Source organism: Sorex fumeus, unplaced genomic scaffold (assembly GCF_029834395.1).
Source record: "Sorex fumeus unplaced genomic scaffold, SorFum_2.1 ptg000098l, whole genome shotgun sequence".
Lineage (NCBI taxonomy): Eukaryota > Metazoa > Chordata > Mammalia > Eulipotyphla > Soricidae > Sorex > Sorex fumeus.
In genome coordinates this window covers 74,758,044-74,783,547 of record NW_026606155.1, presented here as the reverse complement: position 1 = coordinate 74,783,547, position 25,504 = coordinate 74,758,044, and the positions used below count along the sequence as shown (strand labels likewise).

Below are 25,504 nucleotides of genomic sequence, written 5' to 3'. Positions count from 1 at the left end.
GAAGAACTAACACGTAGCAGGAAGCACTTAAGATCTGTCCGTGCGCCCCGAAACCGCGTGGTTTCTCTACCTTCTGCAGGCGGTATGGGGATAGGGGTGGGCTGACTGGGATGTGGGCACTGGGTCGGGCGAAGTAGCGTGGTCTGCCACCCGGCACGTCGGATGGGGGTTGGGGAGCGGGCGTCCGGTGTAGAGCTAGAGGAGGAATGCGCCCGCGGCGCCAAGGGGCACTGTCGGGAGGGGCCTCGGAGAAACTGGGTGCGGTCCCAAACTACTCAGAGCCTCGCTCCTCATAGCACCCCTGCGCCCTGGTGCACGCGCACACTCACAGCAGCTCGCTCGCAGCCCCTCGCACATCCAAAGCAGGATTCAAAGGGACATCTGTTTTCCTCCCAACTTGCCACCACTATACAAAGGAGGAGCGAGGGAGAAGCCACTCTTAGCGCTCTCCAGCCTGTTTCTGCAGCCTGGTTCCGAAGTCAAGGTTGGTCTACATTCCTCCTTATTAGTAGGTTTATCAGGAGCCTTAGGGTTGGGGTAGCGGGTGGAGGGCGGTGTGGTCCCTTCTTAGCTGAGGCCGTATAGGGCCGATGCGGGAACTGGGACTGGACAGGGAAGCTAGGAATCACACCAGTAAGAGATAAGGAATGCTCACTGGAATGAGCACCGTGGAATGTTCACTTTCGCAGCCCGGCAGAGGTGCGAACGAGAACGCCTAGTACCTGGAACCTGGGCGCAGGGGTTCCACAAAACCCTGCGGATTGAAGGGGGTGCTGGGAGGCCTGCATTCGCATAAAACTACGGATTATTTACCTGCTACCCAGGGTGAGCCCCAGATATTTGAAGCAGGCCTTAACCGACATTTGCGGACTATTCTTTTCCTTTTCTAGTTACCTACCTCCGTCTCCTCACCCTTAACCCACCCTCGGCCGGTTTTGGGGAATTCTTGGAGACACTGAAGACAGCCTCCTTTTTTACAGGAAGGTTGAGATCCTTGGTTTTATCAAATAACACAGGAGTAAAGCAGAACACCAATAATTAGGAAGGATAGTACAGCACCCGCAACATCTGTACGGCAGTCTCAACACCCCTCCGGAGACTAGAGAAATCTCAAGTGAGCCAACACTCCTTCAGTGTCTTTAAGAATCTTATAAGCAAGAAATAAATGTAACCAGTAGAAACCTAAATTGATGGTCGTAGCTTGAAGCCTCAGTTATTGAAGGTTACATAATCACACAGCTACTATTTCATGCAAAAGAATAATTGCTTGCACTTTATTCCCAACTTCTTTCTTTCTTTCTTTCTTTCTTTCTTTCTTTCTTTCTTTCTTTCTTTCTTTCTTTCTTTCTTTCTTTCTTTCTCTTTCTTCCTTCCTTTCTCTTTCTTCCCTTCCCCTTCCTTCCTTCCTTCCTTCCTTCCTTCCTTCCTTCCTTCCTTCCTTCCTTCCTTCCTTCCTTTTCCTTTCTTCTTTCTTTCTTCCCTTTCTTCACATGGGAAGTGTCCCTGGAAACCAAGATGATTTTGGAGACTTATTTTATTTCTGTTTCTCTTTCTTCCCTTGTAAAATGAGAAACTGACCAATATTTTCTGAGGTTCCTTTCTGTTATTCTTTCTTACTCTTAACTTCTTCTTTCTTATTCAAACTGCATGAGGTGTCAGGATGTTGGAGATATGGCTCTTATATAAAAGTTTCTCCAAGTTTCTCCAGCAGTTTGGCAGAAAAATTAAGAAAAACCATTGTAGAAAAAGAGAAATGACTTGCTTTTGCTGAAAGAGAGGATATTGTTAGTAAACAAAAGCAAGAGGTTTGCTAGTTAATGTTGAAAACATTTGCCAGCGTGATTCATATATTCAAACAGATAGATAAGACAGTGGATCAAAGCATATTGAAGATACCCCTCTAGGAGTTTTGTTTAATCTATATTTGAACAAAGCAATCTTTGTTTTGTTTGAATAAAGCAAATTCTGAGAATTCTCAGAAGAGCAACTTGAAGTACATGGAAAAGAGAGTAAGGGTATAAATTTCAGAGTTTGTTGAAAAGGGAATGTTTAACTGTTGTGTTTGGAAATATGGACATGTCAACAGTACTTTGTACCCATTCCACCTCAATCAGTAGTGTCCCTACCTCCTATAATGAGCTCATTCCCTTTTAACCATTACTTCAGTTGCAAACTAAGTTTCTGGCTTATAGACTAACAATATTTCAGGTATAGGGGAGCAGACAGTTTCAACAGTAGAGTGGATGATTGGCAATTGGGAGGACTGAGTTTGATCCACACAGTATGAACCCCACAGCATTGCTATGTGTGACCCCTATAAAAATGTTTCTTTTTTTTTTTGCTTGATATCTTTTTTTATTTTTTAAATAAGATATTTAATGGTTATGGTTTTGACATACACTGCTTCCCTACCTCATCACCATGAAAGTGCTCCTGACTTTCCACCAATGTCTCCTTGTTACTTTTAATACACCTCATCTACCTGTCCATTTACTTGCTATTTCAGTTCTGTAACCCAGGGCCAAGGGTTTGTTATCATTTGATACATCTATTTCCTTGTTTTGTTTCTCTGTATACCACAGATGAGTGAAATCATCTGATATTTGTCCTCTCTCTAACTTATTTCACTTAATACTCTCCAACTCCAGCTAATGATGCAGCAAACCACTTAATTTCATCTATTCTTATTGCTCTGTGGTATTCCATGTGTCTATAAACCACAACTTTATCCATTCATCTCTTGTTTGACATTGGAGTTGTTTCCATTTCCTGGCTTGTACTAAGTGCTGCTGTGAAGATAGGTTTGCACATATCTCTTCAGATTAATGTTTTTGCATTTTGGAGTAGATACCAATACTGGACTGCCTGGGTCATATGAAAATTTTATTCTTACCCTTCGGAGATGTCTTCATATTGTTTTCTACAAATATTGAACCAGAAAACATTTCCACAAACAGTGGATAAGGGTTAATTTTTCACTAACGCATGGCATTCTCACTGATATTTCACTGTTGTTTTGGTTTGTGTTTTCCCGATAATAAGTGATGATGAACAGCTTTTCATATATCTATTGCCTATTTAGTCTTCCTAGGGGTGTCTGTTTATCTCTTCTTTCCATTTCTTGATGGGATTTTTTTTTTTCTGTTGTTGAGTTTTGTGAGTGCTTCATAATTTTGAATATTAGCCCTTTTTCTGATGTATTGCATGCAAATATATTTCTCCCATTCGGTTGAATATCTTTATGTTAGTCGAAGATTTTTTTGCCAATTTTAAAGACTATTTTAAATAAATGTAGTAATTTACTTAACTCCATCACTTAAACTTATTAGTCTTAAGGACAAAATTAAACACATACTCCATATAAAGGAAGAAAATACACCAGTACTATAGTTGTTAGAGGCAGAACTTGTGCATCCTGTGTCAGTGTTCAAGGAAATTATTTTGGCTTGAAGACAAATTATTTTGGCTTGAGACAGCAAAATATTTCAGGAAAAGGAGGAATGACTTTCAAGTTCAAGCAGTGAGAATATTTTTAAAATACATGTGTTTTTTTTTTCAATTATCAAATTGACAGTTACTTCACATCTTTAAAATTACCAACAGGTGGGAAGGTAACTGTGGTAGTGCACTTGCCTTGTATGTGTGAGAAAGGCCCTGAGTTTGATAAAATGAAATTATTGACAAAGAGAAAATGTTCATTAATCATAAACTGTAATTCCTTGCAATGAATTTTGAAACACAGTGGCGTTTTGTATTGAGATAATTAATAAAATTTTTCTTTCTGGGGTGGGGGTTGGGAGCACACCTGGTGAACTGATTCCTGGCTTTGTGCTCAGGGATCACTCTTGGTGAGCTTGGGGGACCATACGGGGTGCCAGAGAGTGAAGTAGGATTGGTTTTGTGCAAGGCAAACATCCAACCTGCAGTACTATCGCTCTGGATCCTATTTTCTCCTTTTCAGTTTTTTTTTGTGTTTTGTATTTTTAATTGCACAGCCTTGATATAGCTCAAGAGTTTGCCCTCTAGCACCACTTGATCCACCAAGCATCACAAGGAACAACCCAAAGCATTATGTTGGTTGGCAGTAGCTTCAAAGCAATCTATAGTGTGGCCCAAAATTTAAAAAAAAAATTTGTTGTGCTAGTACTGCATTATTACATTTTAGGCTTCAGGTATATATCACGATTTATCAGCTTCTCTCTCTATTAGTTTATAAAGTAGTATATATATAAAAAGTAATATATATATTAGTGTGTATGTACAGTATATATGTACATGTATTAGTGTGTATTAGTGTGTATGTATACACACACACACACATATATATATATATTAGTGTGTATGTACTACTTTAACTTTACCACAATACAAGTACAATTCTGGGGCCAGAGCGAGTACAGTGGGTAGGGTGTTTGCTTTCCCCGCGGTTGACCCAGGTTCAATCCCCAGCATCCCATGTGGTCCCCCAAGCACTGCCAGGAGTAATTCCTGAGTGCAGAGCCAGGAGTAACCCATGAGCATCGCTGGGTGTGACCCAAAAAGCAAAATCAACAACAACAAAACAACAACAACAAAACAAAAATTAAAAGTACAATTCTATCTTTTACAATACAGTTGACCATTTTATCTGATTTACCCACCACTTTCCTCCCACTTCTGTTCATTAATTTGGTCTTTTAAAAATTTGAGATAACTTTGGTTTACAAGACTGGAATTTTGGGGACAAGTATACTGAGCAGTGTTCAAGAGGCCTAGGAGCCCCTCCTGATGATTCTCAACCAATTGGACCAGCAGTTCAGTGCGGGGGCCCAAGGATGGAGTACTGCTTGGGCCCTGGAATTGCCTGAGTCACTCCAGTGGTGCTGCATAGGCAGATCCTTGTGGTCATTTGCATGCAAAGCATTCACCTCAACCTTTGTGCCATCTCTCTGGCCCTGATACTGGGTGTTTTAAGGGTACAATTTTATCCCTCTTTTTATTTGTTTTAATTGAATCACTGTGACTAGACCATCACAAAGCTATTCATGATTGGGTTTCAGTCATACAATGTTCCAACACCCATCCCTCCACCAGTGTACATTTCCCAGCATCAGTGTCCCAGTTTTCCTTCCACCGTCCACCTACCAACACCCCCATCCCATCTACCTTCTTTCTCTCTTTCTCTCCTTTTTTGCACTTTGGTTTGCAATACAGGTACTAAGAAGTCATCATGTTTGCTCAGGTCACTCAGTATTTTAGTTCACAAGGTACAGTTGGAGTCTTTTTTTTTTTTTAACTGGGTGGAAGCTTTGAGGTGTGGATGTGACTGCCAGGGCTTTTGGATGTACAGGGAGGTGGGGGAAGGTAGCTTATCCCGATCCCAAGAAAGCCTGGAGATTTCAGCCACAAAACCCACATACCTGAACTTCCAGCAGATTAATATTTTGGTGAGGTCCATCCCACGACAGTGGAGACCAGCTGGGGCCATGTTGGTGATTTTGGATTGTGGCAGCAAGTGGCTACTGGGGGCTCTCTTTGGGTGGGCACTGGACTAATATGCCCCTTTTTGATGTACCCCAATTTGTTCAGTCTTATGTGGAACTGAGATTAACTGTGGCTTTTGATCTTTTTCGAGTTTTATTTATGGGTCTCTGAAGAAAGGCTGATAAATAAACTTGTGCGGCTGAGCTAGAGGTGATTTGTGGGTGTGGCTTCCACATGCCTAACTTTTGGCCTTTTAATTTCTCGGGAAAATTGGTCCTGAGTTTTTGAAGTCTGGCCAGAGGAACAGCAATGATTTGGGGGTATCAGGAAGTCTGAAGGCACTATCAGGTTGCTGATGGACTCACCCATGGGTCCATGTTGACGTTCTGATTGTGCTGCTTCCCTTGGGCCCCAGTGGCTATGGCAGCAGCAGCCCTGGCAGGAACCAGGACCAGGGCCAGAGCTGCTACCAACTATTCTCGGCTTGGGCGCTGTGAGTGGGCCATAGCCTTCCCAGTCCAGCAGAACCTGCCCATGGGGGCACACCCCCATCGTGGGTCACCAAAGAGTTGGTGCTCCAGGAGATTTCCCTCCACAATCTGCTGCGAACAGAGCGGGCTGGTCTGGGGAAGAAATAGTGATTGGGCTGTTCTGCCAGTGGTGAATCGCTAGGTCCTCATTGTGGGAACTCGGGGTACTCCCTCAACTCCGGGACCCATGCTCTGCAGTAGTGCCATTTGGCCCTGAAGAGCCCTATTTGGACATGTTAAAAGTCTGCTGCCACCCACGGCACCAGGAGCTGTGATAACTCTACCAGCTGGCAGCCATTGCCACTGCCATCCTCACAAGTCCCAATCCAGACCAGCACTCCACAACAGGCGACTGGCAGTTTCACTCCCTCAGACAAAATATCTAAGGGGTACTCACATTCACTCACACAGCTATTTTATAACTCCATTCAGCTGTTCAGAGTGCTGAGAGTTGCCATCCCTGCACCAGCTGTGGCACTTGGCGCTGTGCCACTGAAGTCTTGACCTCTTATCCCTCTCTCTCTCTTTTTTTTTTTACTTCTGCTTTTGGGGTCACACCTGGCGGTGCACAGGGGTTACTCCTGGTTCATGCACTCAGGAATTACTCCTGGCAGTGCTCGGGGGACTGTATGGGATGCTGGGAATTGAACCCAGGTGGGCCACATGCAAGGCAAATGCCCTATCTGCTATGCCATTGCTCCAGCCCCTCTTATCCCTCTTTTGAAAATATATTGACACTCCACACTAATTTGCCTATAGCCTTCTTTTTGTTTTATTTAGTTCATCTGTTTTCTTTCTTTGACTTATTTCTCTTAGCACAACATCCACGTCTTCATCCATATTGCTATAAATGAAAGAATTTTGTCTTTCAGCTCAGTTGTATTTCATTGTGCACACAGGCCATATATTCTTTGATTTTTAACAGTGCCAGATATTGAACCCAAGGGCAAGGCAACACATGCGAGGCAAGTTACCACCGAGCTGTCTCCCTGGTCCTCATATATTCTTTATTCAATAAGCTGTTGATAAGCACTAAGGTTTATTCCAAGTCTTGACTATTGTAAATAACGCCACACTCATTCTTTTTTTTTAATTGAACTATTGTTTATTGGGTCATTTGCTTACTCTTTTATTTATTTATTTTTTAATTTTTTTATCAGTGAATCACTGTGAGGTACAGTTACAGATTTACATATTTTCGTGCTTGTGTTTTAGTCATACAATGCTCGAGTACCCATCCCTCCACCAGTGCTCATTCACCACCGACGATCCCAGTATCCCTCCCACCCCCCCCACCCCATCCCCCCCACCTCACCCCGCCTCTGTGGCAGGGAATTCCCTTTTGTTCCCTCTCTCCTTTTGGGTGTTGTGGTTTGCAATAGAGGTATTGAGTGGTCATCATGTTCGAACTATAGTCTACTTTCAGCACGCCTCTCCCATCCCGAGAGGGTCCTCCAACCACACTTTACTTGGTGTTTCCTTCTCTATCTGAGCTGCCTTTCCCCCCAGCCACACTCATTCTTGTTTCATTAGAGCCTCTTTGTGCCAAGCTGAGGGGGAAAAAAAAAACAATTAGGATGAAATCAGTTATTTTCCTTCATCCAGCTGATGTTTTTTGTTTTGTCAACTGTGGACAGATTATGAAATCCTTAAACGTTGTCAGATGAATCCCAGAGGTGGGGAAAGCATAAGAACTGTGTTCAGAGACTGGGGCTGCTCTTTAAACTGCTGCATAATGTCCAATTTAGAGGTCTAGGGATCTGTGCAGATTGGTGCTTGAATTCCCCCAGGCATAGGACTGTGTGTGTGTGTGTGTGTGTGTGTGTGTGAGAGAGAGAGAGAGAGAGAGAGAGAGAGAGAGAGAGAGAGAGAGAGAGAGAGAGAGAAAGATGAGATGCTGGAGTGGAGAATCTTGTTTGTTTATTGGAAAAGGGTCATGTGGAAGTCATCAAACTGTGGGAGTTGGCTGTTGTTAGGGATGACTGAGGAAATAGGAATGTTGCAATGGATATGGCGGCTAAAAAGTAACTAATGGATAACTTTTAGAACTTAGTTTTTTGGTATTTAAATATATAATTGATATTTATTAATTAAATAAATGGATTTAATTTCATGCTACTCTAAAATCTAGTATAGTGTTTCTACAAAAGGAAAATACACAATTAAGCAAACTTAGATGCTGGTGGACGTCCTGCCCTCTGGGCTCCATAGCCCATTTCTTTGCTCGGAAAGGACTTTAAACTTCAACATTTGTCAGAACAAAAGTATTGGTCAGAACATGCCTCTCTCTTCCAATATACTTTAAGTTCTGAATTTGGGGTTGAGAAAGCAAGGAAAGGGAAGAGAACCTGGGGGGAGTATGAAGCTCAGGTACGCTTTTGCCTCAGCGGAACTGAAAAGCAGTGAAGTTTTTACTTTTTGAGGTTCTCCCTGCTGCCCACTTTTCTTTCTTCTTAAACCTTAAGGCCCTTCCTATTACCAAAATCTATTCTTACATAAGCATTAAAGCACAGACTCAGGGATGTGTAAATTACTAGCTGCAATTCAAAGAGATAACTTTCCTAGGAATTTTTATATTGAAACAGAGATCAGTGCCTCAAAATGAAGGTATAACAGTGAGATTTCAGGAATTCTCAGTTAAGGTAAGACTGATAAGGTAGAGTTTTCCTGGGGAACCTTGGAAGACGTCCTCCTCTGCCTGGGTATCAGGCTTTTCTAGTTTGATAACTGCAACCAAATGAATACCCAACCAAGTTTGTAATCATATTTGAAGGTTTAAAAGAAGCCTGCAGAGTTCACATAGTCAGTGTCTCCAAATGAAATCAAATGGTGTTTCTAGAAGCAATTGAGAGATCACTTAATAGAGGGATTAAGAAAAATGAGGGATTAAGAAAGAATTTGGAACCACTCATCATGTTTTTCTCTGACGTTGAATTATTTCCCAAGGGCATCATTAGTGCTTACACAAATAAGCCTTTCTTTTGGGGACATGCCAGGACACATCTTAAATCTGTTGCTAATGCAGTTTGAACTGCCAACTTGGAACCTCTGCTCTAAGCTTGACCCAGTAGGGTTGTGCACTGGGTACAATGAGTCCACAAAGAACTGGATTGCTCCTGGGATTGGGTGGGATGGAGAAGTGCCATCACATACTCCAAAGAAACATTGCTTAAGCTGAGTCTGGGAAGATGAATAGAGTTGTTCCTTGAGCTGAGGGATTTGAAGATACCATTTGTTGTTATTTTATAATGGAGGAAGGAAGGAAGAAAAGGAAGGAAGGAAGGAAGGAAGGAAGGAAGGAAGGAAGGAAGGAAGGAAGGAAGAGGGAGGGGCAGGGAGGAGGAAGTGAAGAAGAAAGGAAAGAAGGAGAGGAAGGAAGAAAGGGAGCAAGGGAGGAAGGAAGGAAGGGAGGGAAGGAGGGAGGGAGGGAGGGAGGAAGGAAGGAAGGAAAGAAGGAAGGGAGAGAAAGTTGGCTAATGTAATACTTCACACAATCCAAATGATAGTTAAGTGTAATCATGTATGTGAGCACTTCATAGAATGAAAGGCAACACTGATTATTAAATTATGATAGTGATTTCAAGAGCAGTTGTTTTACGAGCAGGCACCCTGCCTTAGTTAATACCTTCTCAAATATAGGCAGACAAAAAAAAATTCAGAAGCATGTGAATGACAGAGAGATTTTTTGGGAAAGGATGCTTTTTTCCCAAAAAATTAACACTGTTCTAGATCCTGCATCAGTGTTGATGGCTTTTGGAAGTCTGTTAAGAACCTGTGGACAGATAAAGAGAGCTAAAAGAATTTTTAGCTTTTTCTATCCATAAGAAACCAGTCCTGAGCACTGAAGGCAATAGTAAAGTTATTTTATGGGCATTACTAGCAGGGAGGTTGAAATCAGGATCAGAGTACTATTAGCTATCCAATAACCTTGAGAGGTGCTTTCTTGATTCTGTGAAAGCTTGAGCATAACCTTCTTAGGAGTCTTTCTTGAAATTAATTATATGGGTGAATGAAAGCGTCTTTCTGGGAGACCACCTCTTTGTAAGAATTTTCTAAGACATTTTTGCCCTTAAGATCAGAAACATGTAGATTTAGGTTATTACCATGAACATTAAAACCCTAGTCCCAAAAGAGAAGAGTATGAACTATGAACATCAGAGAAAGGTAGCTTTGGGACAAAAGGCCATATTTATTAAACATTGTCTCCCAGAGCAAATCTCTAATCCATTTCGGTAGATTAATATTTGACTTATTTGTGCCCAGGGGAAAGGTAAGTTGACTCTTCTCATTTGTCTGAGAGCACTGCCCTTTGCTTTCATGTCTCTACTCTGATTGGGAACCTTTAGCTCTCCTCACCCCATTAATCTGATCACTATATAATCTGAACCTGGGTTCCCACCCAGGAACTTTGAGAGTGGGGTATGCTCTAGGTTCATACAGCTGGAACCCATCTCCAGGAACAAAGAACTGGAAACAATCTTCAGTTGGAGGGAAACTTCCAGATTTTAGTAAGATTCTTTCTCCTGGGTATTCTGTTATTCTGTTTGTCTATATATGTACTATTTCTAACAATCTATTAATTTCAATGAAGCCGTTTCCACCCTTTAAAGCTTTTTGGCTCCCACACTCATGAATTAAGAAGACAAATCAGATTTTGAAGTTTAAAATGAAAACAGATTTTTTTTTAGGGATAGCTTATATTTGGGTAAATGGAAATTAATGACTGCAACTAAGTAGTTTAGAGGGAATCCTAAATTGTGATTAAAATTACCAAATATCTAGGGAAATCTTTTGCTGGAAGGCACATCTATAACCTTCTTTGGTAGAGGAACTGTAGATAGTTTAATAAGGAAATAAATAGAAAATAGGGCCTGGGAGACAGAATAGTAGTTAGGGTACATATCTAGCATGCATCTGACTGGGCCTCAGCACTACATGGTCTCCTAAATATCACTGGGAGTGGCCCCTGAGCTCCATGAAATGCTTGGGCCCAGTCAGATGCACCCCCATTTGTTTATGCCTTTCCCTATCTTTTTTTTTTTTTTTTTTAGTTTTGGAGACTGTTTGAAAGCAGAGTAGAAGATCTGCTGTTTGAAAGCAGATCCCAAGATCAAAAGCAGGTATACTAGCAGATTGGAGGGAAGAAGGAGAGGACATAAAGGGAGAACTATGCATTGAAATTGAATGTTATATTTTCAGTTTAGGGGATCACTGTCATCACTGTCATCCCGTTGTTGTCAATTTACTTGAGCGGACGCCAGTAACATCTCTATTCCACCCAGCCCTGAGATTTTAGCAGTCTCTCCTTACTTGTCTTTCCCAATGATTGGAGGCTCATTCAGGGTCAGGGGAATGAGACCTGTTATTGTTACTGTTTTTGGCATATAGAATACGCCATGGGGAGCTTGCCAGGCTCTGCCCGTGCAGGCGGGATACTCTCAGTAGCTTGTCGGGCTCTCCGAGAGGTATATAAGGGATATTGTCCTAAAAATATAGTAGTGTGAAGCTATATTTATGAAGATTGTAACCATAATTACTCACCATAAACTATCAAGTTAACTTTGAGGTACACAATGTTACTTGAATCTCTTGAACACAAGACACTGCATTGCTTGTGGAGGGAGAAGGAGAATGTAAATTTTGTGGAGACTAAAGAATTGATCTGAAATAATGGATAAAGTTGTCTAGTGATGGTTGGAGCAAATTCTATTGGCAAAAAAAGTTGACTGAGAGTTAAGTGTTTGGATGTGTGTGACTAAGGATAAGTGTGAGTGAATGTAAGTGTGAATCACTTCGACTCCCAGGTGTGAAGCATCCCTGGCCTAGGTAAATTTACTTCTGCCTTACAAATAATCTGTTTCTTACTTCATATCTCTCAATTCCACTTTCCCTTTCTTTCGGGAAAATTTAGAATTGACTATAGGAGTAAGAAATTTGTGTGTGTATACAGATGTTTGATATAGGTGATCGTCATGTAGACTTGCTGGGACTTGGCTTTCAGATGTCTTAGAGAGTCAAGATTACTATGACGTTGAGAAAAACCTGTGCAGAGCTATTACATAACAAATATGAAAGTTCTCCAAATCAGGCACAAGGAAATTCCTTTAGGATTCCAACCTGCAATGAGCAAGTGACTTTCAGGATGTGAAGTTTCTTTGTTGTGTCAGTCAGTGCCTTTACTAGAGGTGATTTTTGTGTTTAGTCACTTGCCAAACCTTAAGACATGAGGCATATTAGTGAGATTAGAATGCATTGAATTCTGCATTTTTCCCATCTGGTGCCTTGTGCCACAAATTAATATAAACTGGTTCCTTGTGCCACTAATTAATATAAATTTAAACTTTTTTGATTTCATGGACACTGGACTTTTACTACTGAAAGTAGGAAAAAAATTTCTTGTGCTTAAGGAAAACTATGGGATTTTTGATTTAGAGATTTAGCAGTGTTCTCATTTTATAAATGAACTTTAGATGAAAATTAAATCAACCATTAAAAATAATTAAGCAGCTACAAAGTTAGTGCAGGGGTTAGTAGGCATGCAAGGCATGTGGCCAACTCAGTTCTATTCTGGCATCACACGCACTCTCTCCCACAACGTGTTGCCAGATATTGCTTTAGAGGCCCCTGAACACCACAGGGTATGACCCTGATAATTCCAAGAACTTCAGTACTGGGGCTGTACTACATCCCTGGGTCTTCGCACTGAATCAGTGGCCAATTGGCCTCCAGTTTCTCTGAGCACATGGTAAGCCCCCCACGGGGGGTGGGGCGCGGGGGGAGTGGATCTACTTGAGGCATGATTCAAGGAGAAGAACATGGATTTTGCCCTCCTACAGATTATACAGTAATAGGAAACACATGCACCAGGTAATTGTTTTCCCAAAACTACAAGGACAGTGCTTTGAAAATGATAGCTATGAGGTAAATTAATAATTTTGTGATGTCCTTATGGACGGCAGAATCTCCTGCCCCTGTGTCAGGCTATCTTCACCGGGGCCCCTTGGAGAGGGGCGGGTAGGGTTTCCGTCCCTGCCCCAAGCAGAACTCTGGCAGCCGAAAACCTGCAGAACCCTGGCACAGCCATGCTCAAGGCCAGTCTCCACACGCTTTGAAGAGCCTCACGCATGAAGGAACTGACAGAGGAATCCAGGTATGCGGGACCCGGGGCTGAGATCTCCAAGCCTGCTCAGATCAGGACTGGGCCTCCTCCACCCAGATCCTCAGTTTTGCAGTAGCTTGGCAGTCACACCCACAAAGTGCCCCCCCCCCCCCCCCCCCCCCCCCCAGTGCCGTGTAATCTCATCAATGGCCAAGATTCAGAGACTGTAAAACAAAGCTCCCGGAAGAGAGTGCCGCAGTATTTCCTGGAGCGATTAGACATTTCCCCCAAAACCTTTGTCCCTCTTGGAGAGCCCGGCAAGCTACCAAGTTATCCCACCCACATGGCAGAGCCTGACAAACTCCCCGTGGTGTGTTCGATATGCCAGAAACAGTAACATTAACGGGCCTCATTCCTCTGACCCTGAAAGAGCCTCTAATATGGCAGAGCTGGGAAGGACGAGAAGAGAGACTGTTAAAATCTCAGGGACAAATGGAGACATTACTGGTGCCCACTTGAGCAAGTTGATGAACAATGGGATGCAGTGCTACAGTGTTATCCTTATAGGCAGATCCTGAACTTTTTTACTTTGAAATTTGGGCCTAGTGAAGAGTCTTTTATTTGACTAAATATTAACATTTTATTAGCTAAATATTTTTTTTTATTTTTTATTTATTTTTTTTTTGTTTCTTTCTTTTTTTGTTTTTTACAGTTGTAGATTTACAATTTTTTTGTGCTTGGGTTTCGATTATACAATGATCAGATACCCATCCCTCCACCAGTGCCCACTTATTAGCTAAATATTAACATCTAAAGCTGATACACTAAACAGGGCTACTAGCCCATCTGTGAGCAGAAATTTCCTCATAACCGGTACAACTCTGGCACTTCCTGCAAAAGGTTCTGTAATCTCTAGTGTGGAAGGCATTGGCAAAATCCTATCCACCACTGCCATCTAATGACTCTTCCTGGGTATTGCTAACTCTAATTCTACTTCCTTATTATAGCTGTTAAATTAAAATCACATTGATTTATCATTGGTTTACAATATTATATAAATTAAGGAGTACCACCTCACATCTCTGTGTGTGTATAAGCTTCACCACATCCACCACCAAAGTTCCAGTGCTGTTTGTTCCCATGATCGGATTGAGCCCAACTTCCTGTCTGAACTCACGGATCTGGTTCCTGAAGAGAGGTATTGATCTAAGGTCCCTTTGCATTTGCAACCCTACAATTTTGTGATTGCCTTTGTCAGTAGAGGACAATATTTGTCCATTGAAGAGCAAAAGACTTCCTTGATTAGAAATATATAAAACTTTGATTAAGTCTTCCAAAAGAATACAAAGACACACAGGAGACTGGAAATCTTGATGCAACTAGAAAGCTTGAAAAAGCTTTTGCAGACCAGCACCTGGTTGGAGCAGCAGCCACACAGGGATGTCATTCTTTTAGGGATAGACGTGCCCTGTCCTCTGCGATATGTACCACTGTTTTGCTAAACTCCCAAGAAAATTTTTTCCACTTGATTCTATTGTGTGATTAATGGGGAACTTTCTTTCTTTCTTTTATTTATTTTTTTTGCTTTTTGGATCACACCTTGCGATGCTCATGAGTCACTCCTGGCTCATGCACTCAGGAATTCCTCCTGGCGGTGCTCCGGGGACCATATGAGATGCTGGGAATTGAACCCGGATCAGCAGCGTGCAAGGCAAACACCCTACCCACTGTGCTATCGCTCCAGCACCAATGGAGAATTTTTCACTTGCTGTTTATTTCAATATTGTGGAACGACCACAAGAATGTTTTAGTGCTAAATTAATCATTTTTTTAAGGAATATACAAATTTTATTTATAGTTGTTATGAAACAGCCGATCTCCACTGCCCAGCCACCACCACGCTCCAGGCCACTTTCCGGACCATGACCACATGACACATTATATGACACTTCCTACCCATTTATGCCTCTTAGAGAGCCCGGCAAGCTACCGAGAATATCCCGCCCGCACAGGCAGAGCCTGGCAAGCTCCCCATGGTGTATTCGATATGCCAAATACAGTAACAATAATAGGTCTCCTTCCCCTGACCCTGAAAGAGCCTCCAATCATTGGGAAAAGACGAGTAAGAAGAGGCTGCTAAAATCTCAGGGCTGGGAGGAATAGAGACGTTATTGGCTCCTGCTCGAGTAGTTCGGCGACCAACGGGATGACAGTGATATAGTGATACAGTGATGAAACAGAGCAAATAAATGTCAAAAGATGATGGTGAGAGAGAGAGAGAAAGAGAGAGAGAGAGAGAGCAGGGAGAGAGATCTGACTTTTGTTTAGTCTTTAGATGAACAATTACAACCCTAGATTCTCCTGTCGTTAATTTAATTTGTCTTTAATCTACTGTCTTTAGATTCAAGATTGTACTCCCAAGGCTGTATAACAACATTACAGACTTAGTGCAAAATATTTAATATAAAATAATGTGACTTTCTTATAATAAAAGCACAAAATTAATAAAAAGAATAATCGATGCTTTTTAACTGTTACTGATGTAAGATGATTTGCAACAGTGTCCATATTATTGTTATATGCTTGCAATGCTACTTCACCACCCCCACCATAGGTGTCAGTGATCCTCCTTCATTGCCCCAGAGCTCCCCCACCTTTGCATCTTTGCACCCTTAGTTGGCTGTTCTGTTGCAGCTATGAAAAGCTAATATCCATTTTATTTATTTATTAGCCTGGCAAACTACCTGTGACATATTCGATATGCCAAACACAGTAACAACAAAGTCTCACAATGGAGACATTACTGGGCCCACTCGAGAAAGTCAATGAACAATGGGAGGACAGTGACAGTGATATTTTATAAAGTTGTTCATGATGATTTGTTATATTTAATATTCCAACATCAATCACACCACTCTTATACCTTCCCACCACCATTATTTTGAATTTTTCCAACCACCCTCCAAGCCTGCCTGAATAGCAATCCCTAAATAATTTATTTTGTATTGCTTGTTATAAATAATTTGCTAAAAATGATTGAAAAAGTTTTCCTAGAAGAAAGTGTGTGAAGATTGTTGTAGCTCAGCCTGAAGCCGTTAATATGGCTTGTATAAGAGATTACCAACATGTTGTTACAGGTTGAGCCTTGTGTGCTAATATTTTTTTTTGTTGTTGTTGAGTTGCCTTCTATTTTACATCTTATCCAATATAGTGTGCTACTCCTGGTACATCAGTGCTGTAGACTATGCGATAGAAAGAAATTCTAAAATGGACAGTATGTGCTACTGTCCATTTTAAATTTAGTTTCCTTTTTACTTTTTTTTTTTTCTGGTTTTGGACACTACTTGGGAGCTGTTTCTTACTCACTCCAAGAACTATGTGGTACCAGAGATCAAAGTAGGTCTTCACACATGCAAAGCATGCACCCCAATTTGAAGATTAAACATCCCATTGTAAAGAATTTCTCAATATGTCAAGAAATTAGAGCACAGCGGGGAGGGCATTTGTCTTGCATTTAGCTGACCCAGGTTCAATCTCTGACACTCCATATGGTCCCTAAGCACCACCAGGAGTGATCCTTGATTGCAGAGCTAGGAGAGAGCCCTGAGCACTTCTGGGTGTGGCTTACAAACAAAATTTTAAAAAATCATAGCCAATTTTAATTTAGTTGAATTACTCATTGACAGTTTGAAAATACACATTATAAAAAATCAGATAAAAGTCATTTTTTGTTAGGTGTAGGAGCAGTCACATATATTTGATATAAATAGGGGGGCTTTGACATTTTAAATTTATTTTTAATTTTAGGATGACACATGGCAGTTTGAGCACAAGGCCTCTCTCAGCTATCTGCTCAGAGTCATTCTGGTAGTGATGCAAGAAATTGAATCCAGGACTCCTGCACATAAAGCATATTTTCCAATTTATTTAGTTATTTCTTTGGCTCAGTGGTTTCTAAAGGTTCTGAATTTTTTTTTTTTAAATTAAAACATACAGCCAGGAACCACAGGTTCCAAATACTAAATGTCTTTGAATTCTCAAAAAAAAAAAAAATTAGTGGTTCTCTCAAGCAGTGCTTAGAAAGCCCCGTTAGTGTCTTGTGTTTCAGTGCAAAGACCAAAGGATGTAATGCTGCTCAGCTCTGCGGTGCTGGGGATCACCACAGCTATTCCAGCAATTCAGGGCCTCCAGTGCTGGGATGCTCAGGGGTCCATTTGGTGCCAGGAATTGAACCTCAGTAGGGCGCATGCTAAACATCTTCCCTAACCGCTGTACTATCTCCTGATCCCATCAAATCCTAAAATTTCAACTTAAAGTATAAAGATTGGGGCTAGAGAGATAGTACAGCAGGTAGGCTGTTTGCCTTGCATGTGGCCTCCTGGGTTCTATTTCCAGCATTCTGTATGGTCCCCTAAACACCACAGGAGTCATTCCTGAGCATCACTGGTGGGGCCTCAAAACCAAAGTAAATAAATAAAGTATAAGGATAGAGTTTATTTTTATAAAAGTTTCTTTGAGGACATTACAAAGCAGCATTTTAAAAGATCCTAAGGAATTTAACTTTTAGTTTACTGTAATCTGTACTTGTTCAATTTAAAAATACTATTATTTAGGGCTGGAGTGATAGCACAGCGGGTAGAGTGTTTGCCTTGCATGTGACTGACCCGGGTTCGATTCCCAGCATCCCATATGGTCCCCTGAGCACCCCCAGGAGTAATTCCTGAGTGCATGAGCCAGGAGTAACCCCTGTGCATCGCCGGGTGTGACCCAAAAAGCAAAAAACAATCTATTGTTATTAAAATCATGCTGTATCAAGAAACTCCATCTTTATATTCTGAGTATACATGAGTCGGACACACTGCCCCCTGGAATGTGTGAGTTCTACAGTTTGAGACTGACAGCTGATGATGGTGACAACCCTCCTTTTAATTTTCTTCTTAATTGAGAGAGATTTTAAAAAAATTATTGCGGGGCCAGGGTACTGATAGCACAAGAAGTTAAGATGTAAGCCTTGGATGTAGTTGACGTTGGTTCTAGCCCAGGTGCCACATAGTTCTCCAGGCATTGTCAGGCGTGGCCCTCGAGGCCCCAGAGCACCACTGGGAGGCCCAAGGAACATAATTAACTAATTAAGTAATTAATTAAAGGCAGTTACAGCTAATTAATAATAAAACTTGATGCTAAGGCCCAAGGAGGGTTTTGTTTTTGTTGTTGTTATTTTTAACTACATGGCAGCATCCCTTGCTATTGTGTAACAATCTATGTGTATAAGCAGAGGAAATTAGAAAATGATCTCTGATGTTAACTAAGAATAAGCTTGAATTCCTCTTTCTTTAGGACTTTGTAAGAGATGACCCCAGATCCATTTGCAAACATTGCATAAACTTTTTCCATTTTCTGTTCTTTCTAAATAGTATACAACAATCCCATCATTTCTTGGGGGAAGTAGGTGAAACTGCTCCCTTCACAGCTATCTGGCTGATTGACTTTAGTGTCTGGAGTTTCATCTTCTGCAGTCCTCTGATGAATCGTTCTCTGGGCTCAGAGTTTCCTGAAAAGTCCCTTTTTTTTCACAGCTCTCACCTCCATTCTCGTATGTTTCTGTCCTTTTAGCCTAACTCGGCAGTGTTATACTGTGTCCTTCCCACACCTCCCTTTGTCGGAAGAGATGGTGATGGTCCTGAACCTTCTGTTGTTGGTCTTCATGCTGGGGCTGGGGCTTACCCCTCCGACTCTGGCTCAGGATGACTCCAGGTACAAACGCTTCCTGACCCAGCACTATGATGCCAAACCAAGTGGCCGGAATGACAGATACTGTGAAAGCATGATGAAGACACGAGGCCTGACCACACCTTGCAAAGACACCAACACCTTTATTCATGGCAAAAAGAGAAGCATCAAGGCCATCTGTGAAGATAAGAATGGAAGTCCTCATGGAGAAACTTTAAGAATAAGCAGGTCTTCTTTCCAAGTCACCACTTGCAAGCATATAGGAGGATCTTCCCGACCTCCCTGTCGGTACAGAGCTACAATAGGGTTTCGACACATTCTTCTTGCCTGTGAAAATGGCTTACCTGTCCACTTTGATGAATCCTTTATCCATCCATAACCAGATCCTTCTCTAGCACTCCTCCACCATGCCCCAGTGGCAGACTTTGTTGCTGGAAATCCAGCAAAGGGTCTGACTGGCTCTTTTGCTTTTTCATATGTCTACTCAATAAAAATATCTCTGAAGAATCAAAGCCTTATCACAGATTCGTGGCCTTTGATCTTCCCCATTCTCTCTACTCAAATGCCCCCTGAGAAGTTTGGATAAAATAGAAATGCCCTTTTCCTTCTCAGTCAGCAGGCAAATGAACTGTGAGAGTGCAGGTGCTAACCTCACCATACAGAGAAAGAATTAGCAAAACTCCAAAGCTCATGGTCACTAAGCAGAGTTTTCCACAGGGGAAAATTGCTTTTGCTGCTAAGTACTAAGCCAACATTACTATCTCCATGTTAAAACTTGAGAAGAGTTAGGTTTCAACTTGTGAATTCTTGTCAGTACCAGGAGGGATGGCCAGATGGCAGCATCAGGCTAGTCAGAATAGGTGAGTAACCCTACCCTCTTCCACGCCTACTAAACTCTTGCTAGAGAAGCAACTCTTGGATACATTGAATATTTGGGTAGAGGGATGCAGAAACAAGAGAGGGTATAGAAAGAGTACACATTAATTTAACCTGGATTTATTTCTTCATTCTACAAAGTTATCTGAATGACCTAAAGTTTCAGACAATGACCTGAAACTGAGTGACAGTGTTTTCTTTGATGTTTCCCTAGAGGCTCCTTAAAAAACAAACAACTTTATAAACCATATACTTGTTTCTGACTGTTGAGAAATACTGAAACAGTGATATTACAACTAAAAATAGACAGCAACCAAGAACCATTGTCAAGACAGAGCACCAAGGAAAGGTGTGCAATATCACCGGGGCTTAGTTTCAGGCTGTGCATAAAAACAAGAAAAAAGGGACACAATTCAAGTCCTCTTTTGTGGAGATTGTGCTATTTGAATTTTTCTTCATTTTTTTTAAAGCCTTTTCTTACCAGTCAATTCTAGATTCCTGGAACACTTCTTCAATCCAATGAAATGAAATTTATAGGTCTTTCATCTCTTTCATTCGTTACTATTTAAATCTTCACAGTACTATGCCTGGGTACTTTTAACTTCATTTTTGTCTTTTTTTTTTTTTTGCTTTTTGGGTCACACCCGGCGATGCACGGGGGTTACTCTTGGCTCATGTACTCAGGAATTACTCCTGGCGGTGCTTGGGGGACAATATGGGATGCTGGGAATCGAACCCAGGTCAGCTGCATGCAAGGCAAACGCCCTACCCACTGTGCTATTTCTCCAACCCCACTTTGTCATTATTTTGGTTTATTTTTACAGATTTTCCAAAAGGACTTCATATTAATACCATTTAGATTTAGTATCATTAAAAAGAAAAGGCTAAACTCAGATGTTATTCTATTCTCTTTTTTCCACCTTCCTCAGTTCTCAGATTTATACAGAATAAAAGACAGTTTATCAACTTTTTTGTTTGTTTCTGGACCACACCTGACTGTGTTCAGGACGTACTCCTGACTCTGCACTCAGGGATCACTCCTGGTGGGGCTCAGAGAACCATAAATGGTGTGAGTACTCTAACCTGGGTCAACCGCACGCAAGGCAAGTGCCTTACCCACTGTACTGTCTCCCCAGCTCCTCAATTTTCTTTAATATACCGCGAGTCTCTCCAAATGTTTGGGAATCAGTTTCCAGGGAACCAAGTACTTCCCAAAGCTCCCACAACTGGAGAATTACCTCAAAATTTAGATAAGTGCTGAGTTTCATTTGTATTTGTAATTTTTACCTTCTCTTATCCTTGCCATAAAAGTCATACATATTGGTTGAGTGCCACCCAGTTTCTGTCCTGAGTCACTGGATTGGCAGCAGCAACATCTCAGTAAAGGAGAAAGGCTCTTTATCATTTTTCAGGGCAGCGAGAAGGGAGGAGGGTAAATAAAAAATTTATTTTTATCTTAGTTATTGTGATTTACAGATTTACAATACTGTCACTGATATTGTACCCTTTATCCCAGGGTCCCTCCTCATTCTTCCCCACTCCCTGATACAACATCCTCATCTTCTGCTCACTTCCGCCCTTTCCCTCCCCCATCTCACAGCCAGGGTTTTGTAGAGCAGTTCTTAGATTCTGCTGCTTTTGGCCTTTTGTTATCCCTCAGCTATGCTTTTTTATATCCCACATATGAATAATTGATCTGTATCTGTCCCTCTTCTGGTTGACTTCACTTAGCATGATACTCTCCAGTTCCATCGATGTAGCAGCAAATCACATGATTTTGTAATTTCTTATACCTGAGTAGTATTCCATTATATACACCATACTGCGGTTTCTTTATCCAGGTATCTGTTCTTGGACACTTGGATTGTTTCCAGATTTTGGTTATCATGTATAGGATTACAATGAATATAGGAATACAACTCTTTCCTGATTAGACAAATAGTATATTTGGGGTTGATCCCCAGAAGTGATGAGTTGTTCATTTCTTAGTTCTGTGAAAGCTCAACTCTTAGTTATTTGATGAGAGTGAATATTGTTTTCTAAAAAGGTTTACCCACGGGGCAGTAGAGTTAGTACGTTGGGTAAGGGACTTGCCTTGCATGTGGCTGACCCAGGTTCCACCCCAAGCATACACATGGTTCTTAAAGCCCTGCCAGGACTGACCCCTAAGTGCAGAACCAGGAGTAAACCCAGAGCACAGTTAGGTGTGGTCAAAAGCAAACAAAAGCCCAAAAAGGTTGAACCAGTTGACATTCCCACCAGCAGTGGATGAGGGTCCCATCTGAGAGTATGTTTGCAAACCCTTCATTCTTTGGGTAGTGGAGGACGGTCAAGAATCAGGGATGCTGTCTCATTTGCCAAGGCATCGAAAATCAGATGGGCTGGACACGTAATGAGATTTGGAGACGACCACTGGACTAGAGCCATTACTGACTGGATTCTATGGGATGTCAAAAGATCGTGTGGCCGCCCACATACGAGATGGTCAGACTTCTTCGTTAAGACCCTGAACGATCGGTTTGAGGCTGTTCGTGTTCCTAGAACGAACAGATGCCATTGGGCTACACTAGCACGTGACAGAGACGGATGGAGACATTAGTGGCGACCACTCGAGCAAACTGATGAATAATGGGATGTCAAGTGATCAAGTGATCAAGTGATCATTCTTTGGGAAGTAAAAGTGGTGAGACAAAAATGGGAGATGGAATTTGTTTAAAGGGAAAATGAGGCTAGAGAGGTTAAGGTTAAGGTACAGAGGTTAAAGTGCTTGCCATGAATTCAGCTAACTTGGATTCAGTCCCAGCACTATGAATGATCCCCTTGAGCAGAAAGTCAAGAGTAGATCCTGAGCACTGCTGGAGGTAAATACACCCTCTTCACCACGAAATGAAGGGACAAAAATGACAATTCTGTAGAGCAGAAGAAATGTCAGTTTGTCATTCCCAGTACTTCTCTCCAGTGTCTAACTCGTCTCTTTTTCTATTTTAATTTACATATTTTATTAATTTTTAAAGGGCTGAAGCAGTAGCACAGTGAGTAGGGCATTTGACTTGCATGTGGCCGACCCGGACGACCTGGGTTCAAATCCTCCACCCCTCTCAGAGAGCCTGGCAAACTACCGAGAGTATCTTGCCTGCAAGGCAAAGCCTGGCAAGCTACCCGTGACATATTCGATATGCCAAAAACAGTAACAAGTCTCACAATGGAGACATAACTGGTGTCCGCTCGAGCAAATCGATGAACAACGGGAGGACAGTGACGGCAGTGACAGTGACAGTGATTAATTTTTAAAGTAAAGTTGTTCATGATGATTTGTTACATTTACTATTTCAACACCAATCCCACCACCATTGTACGTTCCCACCACCATTATTTCCAATTTTCCCAACCCCCCCCCCAGTCTACCCCTATAGCAGGCCCTCAGTAATTTATTTTATATTGCTTGTTATAAATATTTTCCTAAAAATGGTCAAAAATGTTTCCTTCTAAGAAAGTTAGTGAAGATTTTTGTATCTCACTGTGGAGCCACTAAACCCTTATATAAGCAATTACTAACATGTTGCTACAGGTTAAGCCTTGTGTGTTTATATTTTTTTAATCGAAATTGGTTGCCTTATACTTTACATCCCATCTAGTTTGGTGTGCTACTTCTGGTTTATCAGTGTTGTAGAGTTTAAGATGTCGTTCCATTAATTTTTAATAGGCTGATACAGCTGAAATTAAATTTTAATTGGATGGTGACTTTGGGGAGTGAGCATGACTGCCAGGGCTTTCAGAAGTATAGGGAAATTAGTGGAGGTATCCCATTTCTGACCTCATGAAGGCTAGAGATTTCAGTTACAAAACCCGCATACCTGAGTTTTTCAATTGATTACTTTCTGGATGAGGCTTGTCTCAGGCAGTGGAGTGTGGTTGTGAGAATGGTGGTGATTGTGGAGTGTGGAGAGGTTTGGCTGCCAGGGTTCTGTTTGGGTGGGTGCTATGCTTAACTGCACCACCCCACAGCTCCCTTTCTCCCCCGCCGTGGGGTGCCCTGAACAACTCAGCCTGATGCAGGATCTGGAAGCGAAGCATCTCTGCAACTTGTTGATCTCTTTCGAGGTTTATTTATGAGTCTCTGGATCATGGCCAGAGGTGGTTCATGGATGTGACTTTCAAGGCTTCTGGAGGTGGGAGAAAGTAGCCCATCCCCAACTCCATGAAAATCTGGAGATTTCAGTCACAAAACCCCGCATACCTGAGTTTTTCAACAGATTAATTTCTGGATGAGGCATGTGGAGTGTGCAGGTTTTTGGCTGCCAGGCCAGTGTCTAATTCTCAGCTTCCTTTTTCCTGTCCCTTGTTTTCTCTCTAGGCACCTACGAGGAAGTGATGGCTCTCCAGAGGACCCATTCACTGCTTCTGCTCTTGGTTTTGACCCTACTGGGTCTGGGGATGATAAAACCCTCCTATGGCCAGAATGGAATGTACCAACGGTTCCTGCGGCAGCACATGGATCCTGACGGGACAGGCGGCACTGATGGATACTGCAACTTGATGATGCAAAGACGGAGGATGACTTCGAATCGGTGCAAGCCTGTCAACACCTTCATTCATGAAAACATCTGGGACATACGCAGTATCTGCTACAGCCCCACTATTCGGTGTAAAAATAACAACATGAACTGCCATGAGGGTATAGTAAAGGTCACAGACTGCAGGGAATCAGGGCTATCCAAAGTCCCCAACTGCAGATATCGGGCAATAGGCAGAACCAGGCGTGTTGTCATTGCCTGTGAAGGTTACCCAAAGGTGCCTGTGCACTTTGATGGATAGATACCTTCCTGCGGGGATTATATCCAGCAGTGACCTTTAATTTGCTCTCTGACAAGCAATGAGTAGTGCACTTGAACAGTCTTTGTGCTCTCTGCTTATTTTTTGTTCATTTTCTTTGTATAACTCATTATGTTAAATATATCGAGAGGAGAAATGAGCCTGAGCTTTTCTGCAATAAATTTTCTTTTGTAATAGAGTCAGCCTAGTTCCCTTAGGTACTGTTCTCTGGGATTTAATCATTATATGCATTTATATAGCATTTTAACCATTCAGATGTACTTTTATTCAAATTATCTCATTTTAATACCACAGCACTCTGACACTGGTGATGCTGCTCCATGTAGGAAAGGAAGTTAAAGTATTTTCTGAGAAACTTAAAATTACCAAAAAAAAGAATAATTGACTTCTAAGACCAGGACTTTTACATGTCATTGTAAGGAGGGTTTTGAAGTTCTGCTTTTTGCTATTCCCATAAATCAGCTGTTGGGGGAAGTATCAAAATTTTGGAACTATGTATATTGGCAAAATGAGAGCTCTATCTGTATAATTGGGCAGTCTTGCTATGTTTGGGTCTAATAAAATCAAGAAATAACACAGGGAATTTTCTTACTGTCTTATCCAACGTTTGACTCACTTTAGTAAGTCAAAAAATATACTAGATCATTGTCTTATTCACTCTTCCTGACCAAACATTTTTCTTCTTTTCTTTATAATAAATGACTTAACTGGAAGCATTCCCAAAAAAAGTGCTGTGGTTTTTGTGTGTGAATTATTTAATTTTCCCTTATCTTTTTGAATTGTTTTATATTTATTGATGAGAAACTGAAACTTCTTATGGAAATCTTTTTCCGTGAACTGACAGGCTGAAAGAAAATTTAAAACTGTCACATAAACTTGGCATTAGAATAAGACTGACCTTGCCTGTTCTGTGAAGTCATACAGAAAAAAATCTATATGCTTGTGAGTAAAGCAATCCAACAACTTCTTGATC

At 41.6% G+C, this 25,504-nt stretch overlaps 2 protein-coding genes across 7 annotated transcripts; both read left to right on the top strand.

Moving 5' to 3' along the window:
• The first annotated feature begins 4 nt into the window (after nt 1-4).
• RNASE4 (ribonuclease A family member 4) lies at nt 5-25,244 on the top strand. 4 transcript variants are annotated; one of them, XM_056134234.1, is made up of 3 exons: nt 10,396-10,501; nt 14,190-14,290; nt 24,053-25,244. In XM_056134234.1, exons 2-3 carry the CDS (start codon nt 14,233-14,235, stop codon nt 24,511-24,513), a joined length of 519 nt encoding a protein of 172 aa, XP_055990209.1. In that variant the 5' UTR covers nt 10,396-10,501; nt 14,190-14,232; the 3' UTR covers nt 24,514-25,244. The 4 variants fall into 4 exon arrangements, with proteins under 4 accessions (XP_055990213.1, XP_055990211.1, XP_055990210.1 ...); XM_056134238.1 differs by lacking the exons at nt 10,396-10,501; nt 14,190-14,290 and adding an exon at nt 5-82; XM_056134236.1 differs by lacking the exons at nt 10,396-10,501; nt 14,190-14,290 and adding an exon at nt 367-484.
• ANG (angiogenin) lies at nt 348-19,340 on the top strand. Of its 3 annotated transcripts, XM_056134241.1 has the most exons (3): nt 13,032-13,143; nt 14,190-14,290; nt 18,706-19,340. In XM_056134241.1, exon 3 carries the CDS (start codon nt 18,761-18,763, stop codon nt 19,199-19,201), a length of 441 nt encoding a protein of 146 aa, XP_055990216.1. In that variant the 5' UTR covers nt 13,032-13,143; nt 14,190-14,290; nt 18,706-18,760; the 3' UTR covers nt 19,202-19,340. The 3 variants fall into 3 exon arrangements, with proteins under 3 accessions (XP_055990215.1, XP_055990214.1, XP_055990216.1); XM_056134240.1 differs by lacking the exons at nt 13,032-13,143; nt 14,190-14,290 and adding an exon at nt 348-484; XM_056134239.1 differs by lacking the exons at nt 13,032-13,143; nt 14,190-14,290 and adding an exon at nt 10,390-10,501.
• Nucleotides 25,245-25,504: the final 260 nt, after the last annotated feature.

What these genes read in the sequence shown, in the direction of transcription:
- RNASE4 (XM_056134234.1), top strand. Translation starts at nt 14,233, where the DNA reads ATGATCGGATTGAGCCCAACTTCCTGTCTGAACTCACGGATCTGGTTC. An exon ending in GATCTGGTTCCTGAAGAGAG is followed by an intron (nt 14,291 to 24,052) that starts GTATTGATCTAA and finishes TTTTCTCTCTAG; the next exon opens with GCACCTACGAGGAAGTGATG.
- ANG (XM_056134240.1), top strand. Translation starts at nt 18,761, where the DNA reads ATGGTGATGGTCCTGAACCTTCTGTTGTTGGTCTTCATGCTGGGGCTG.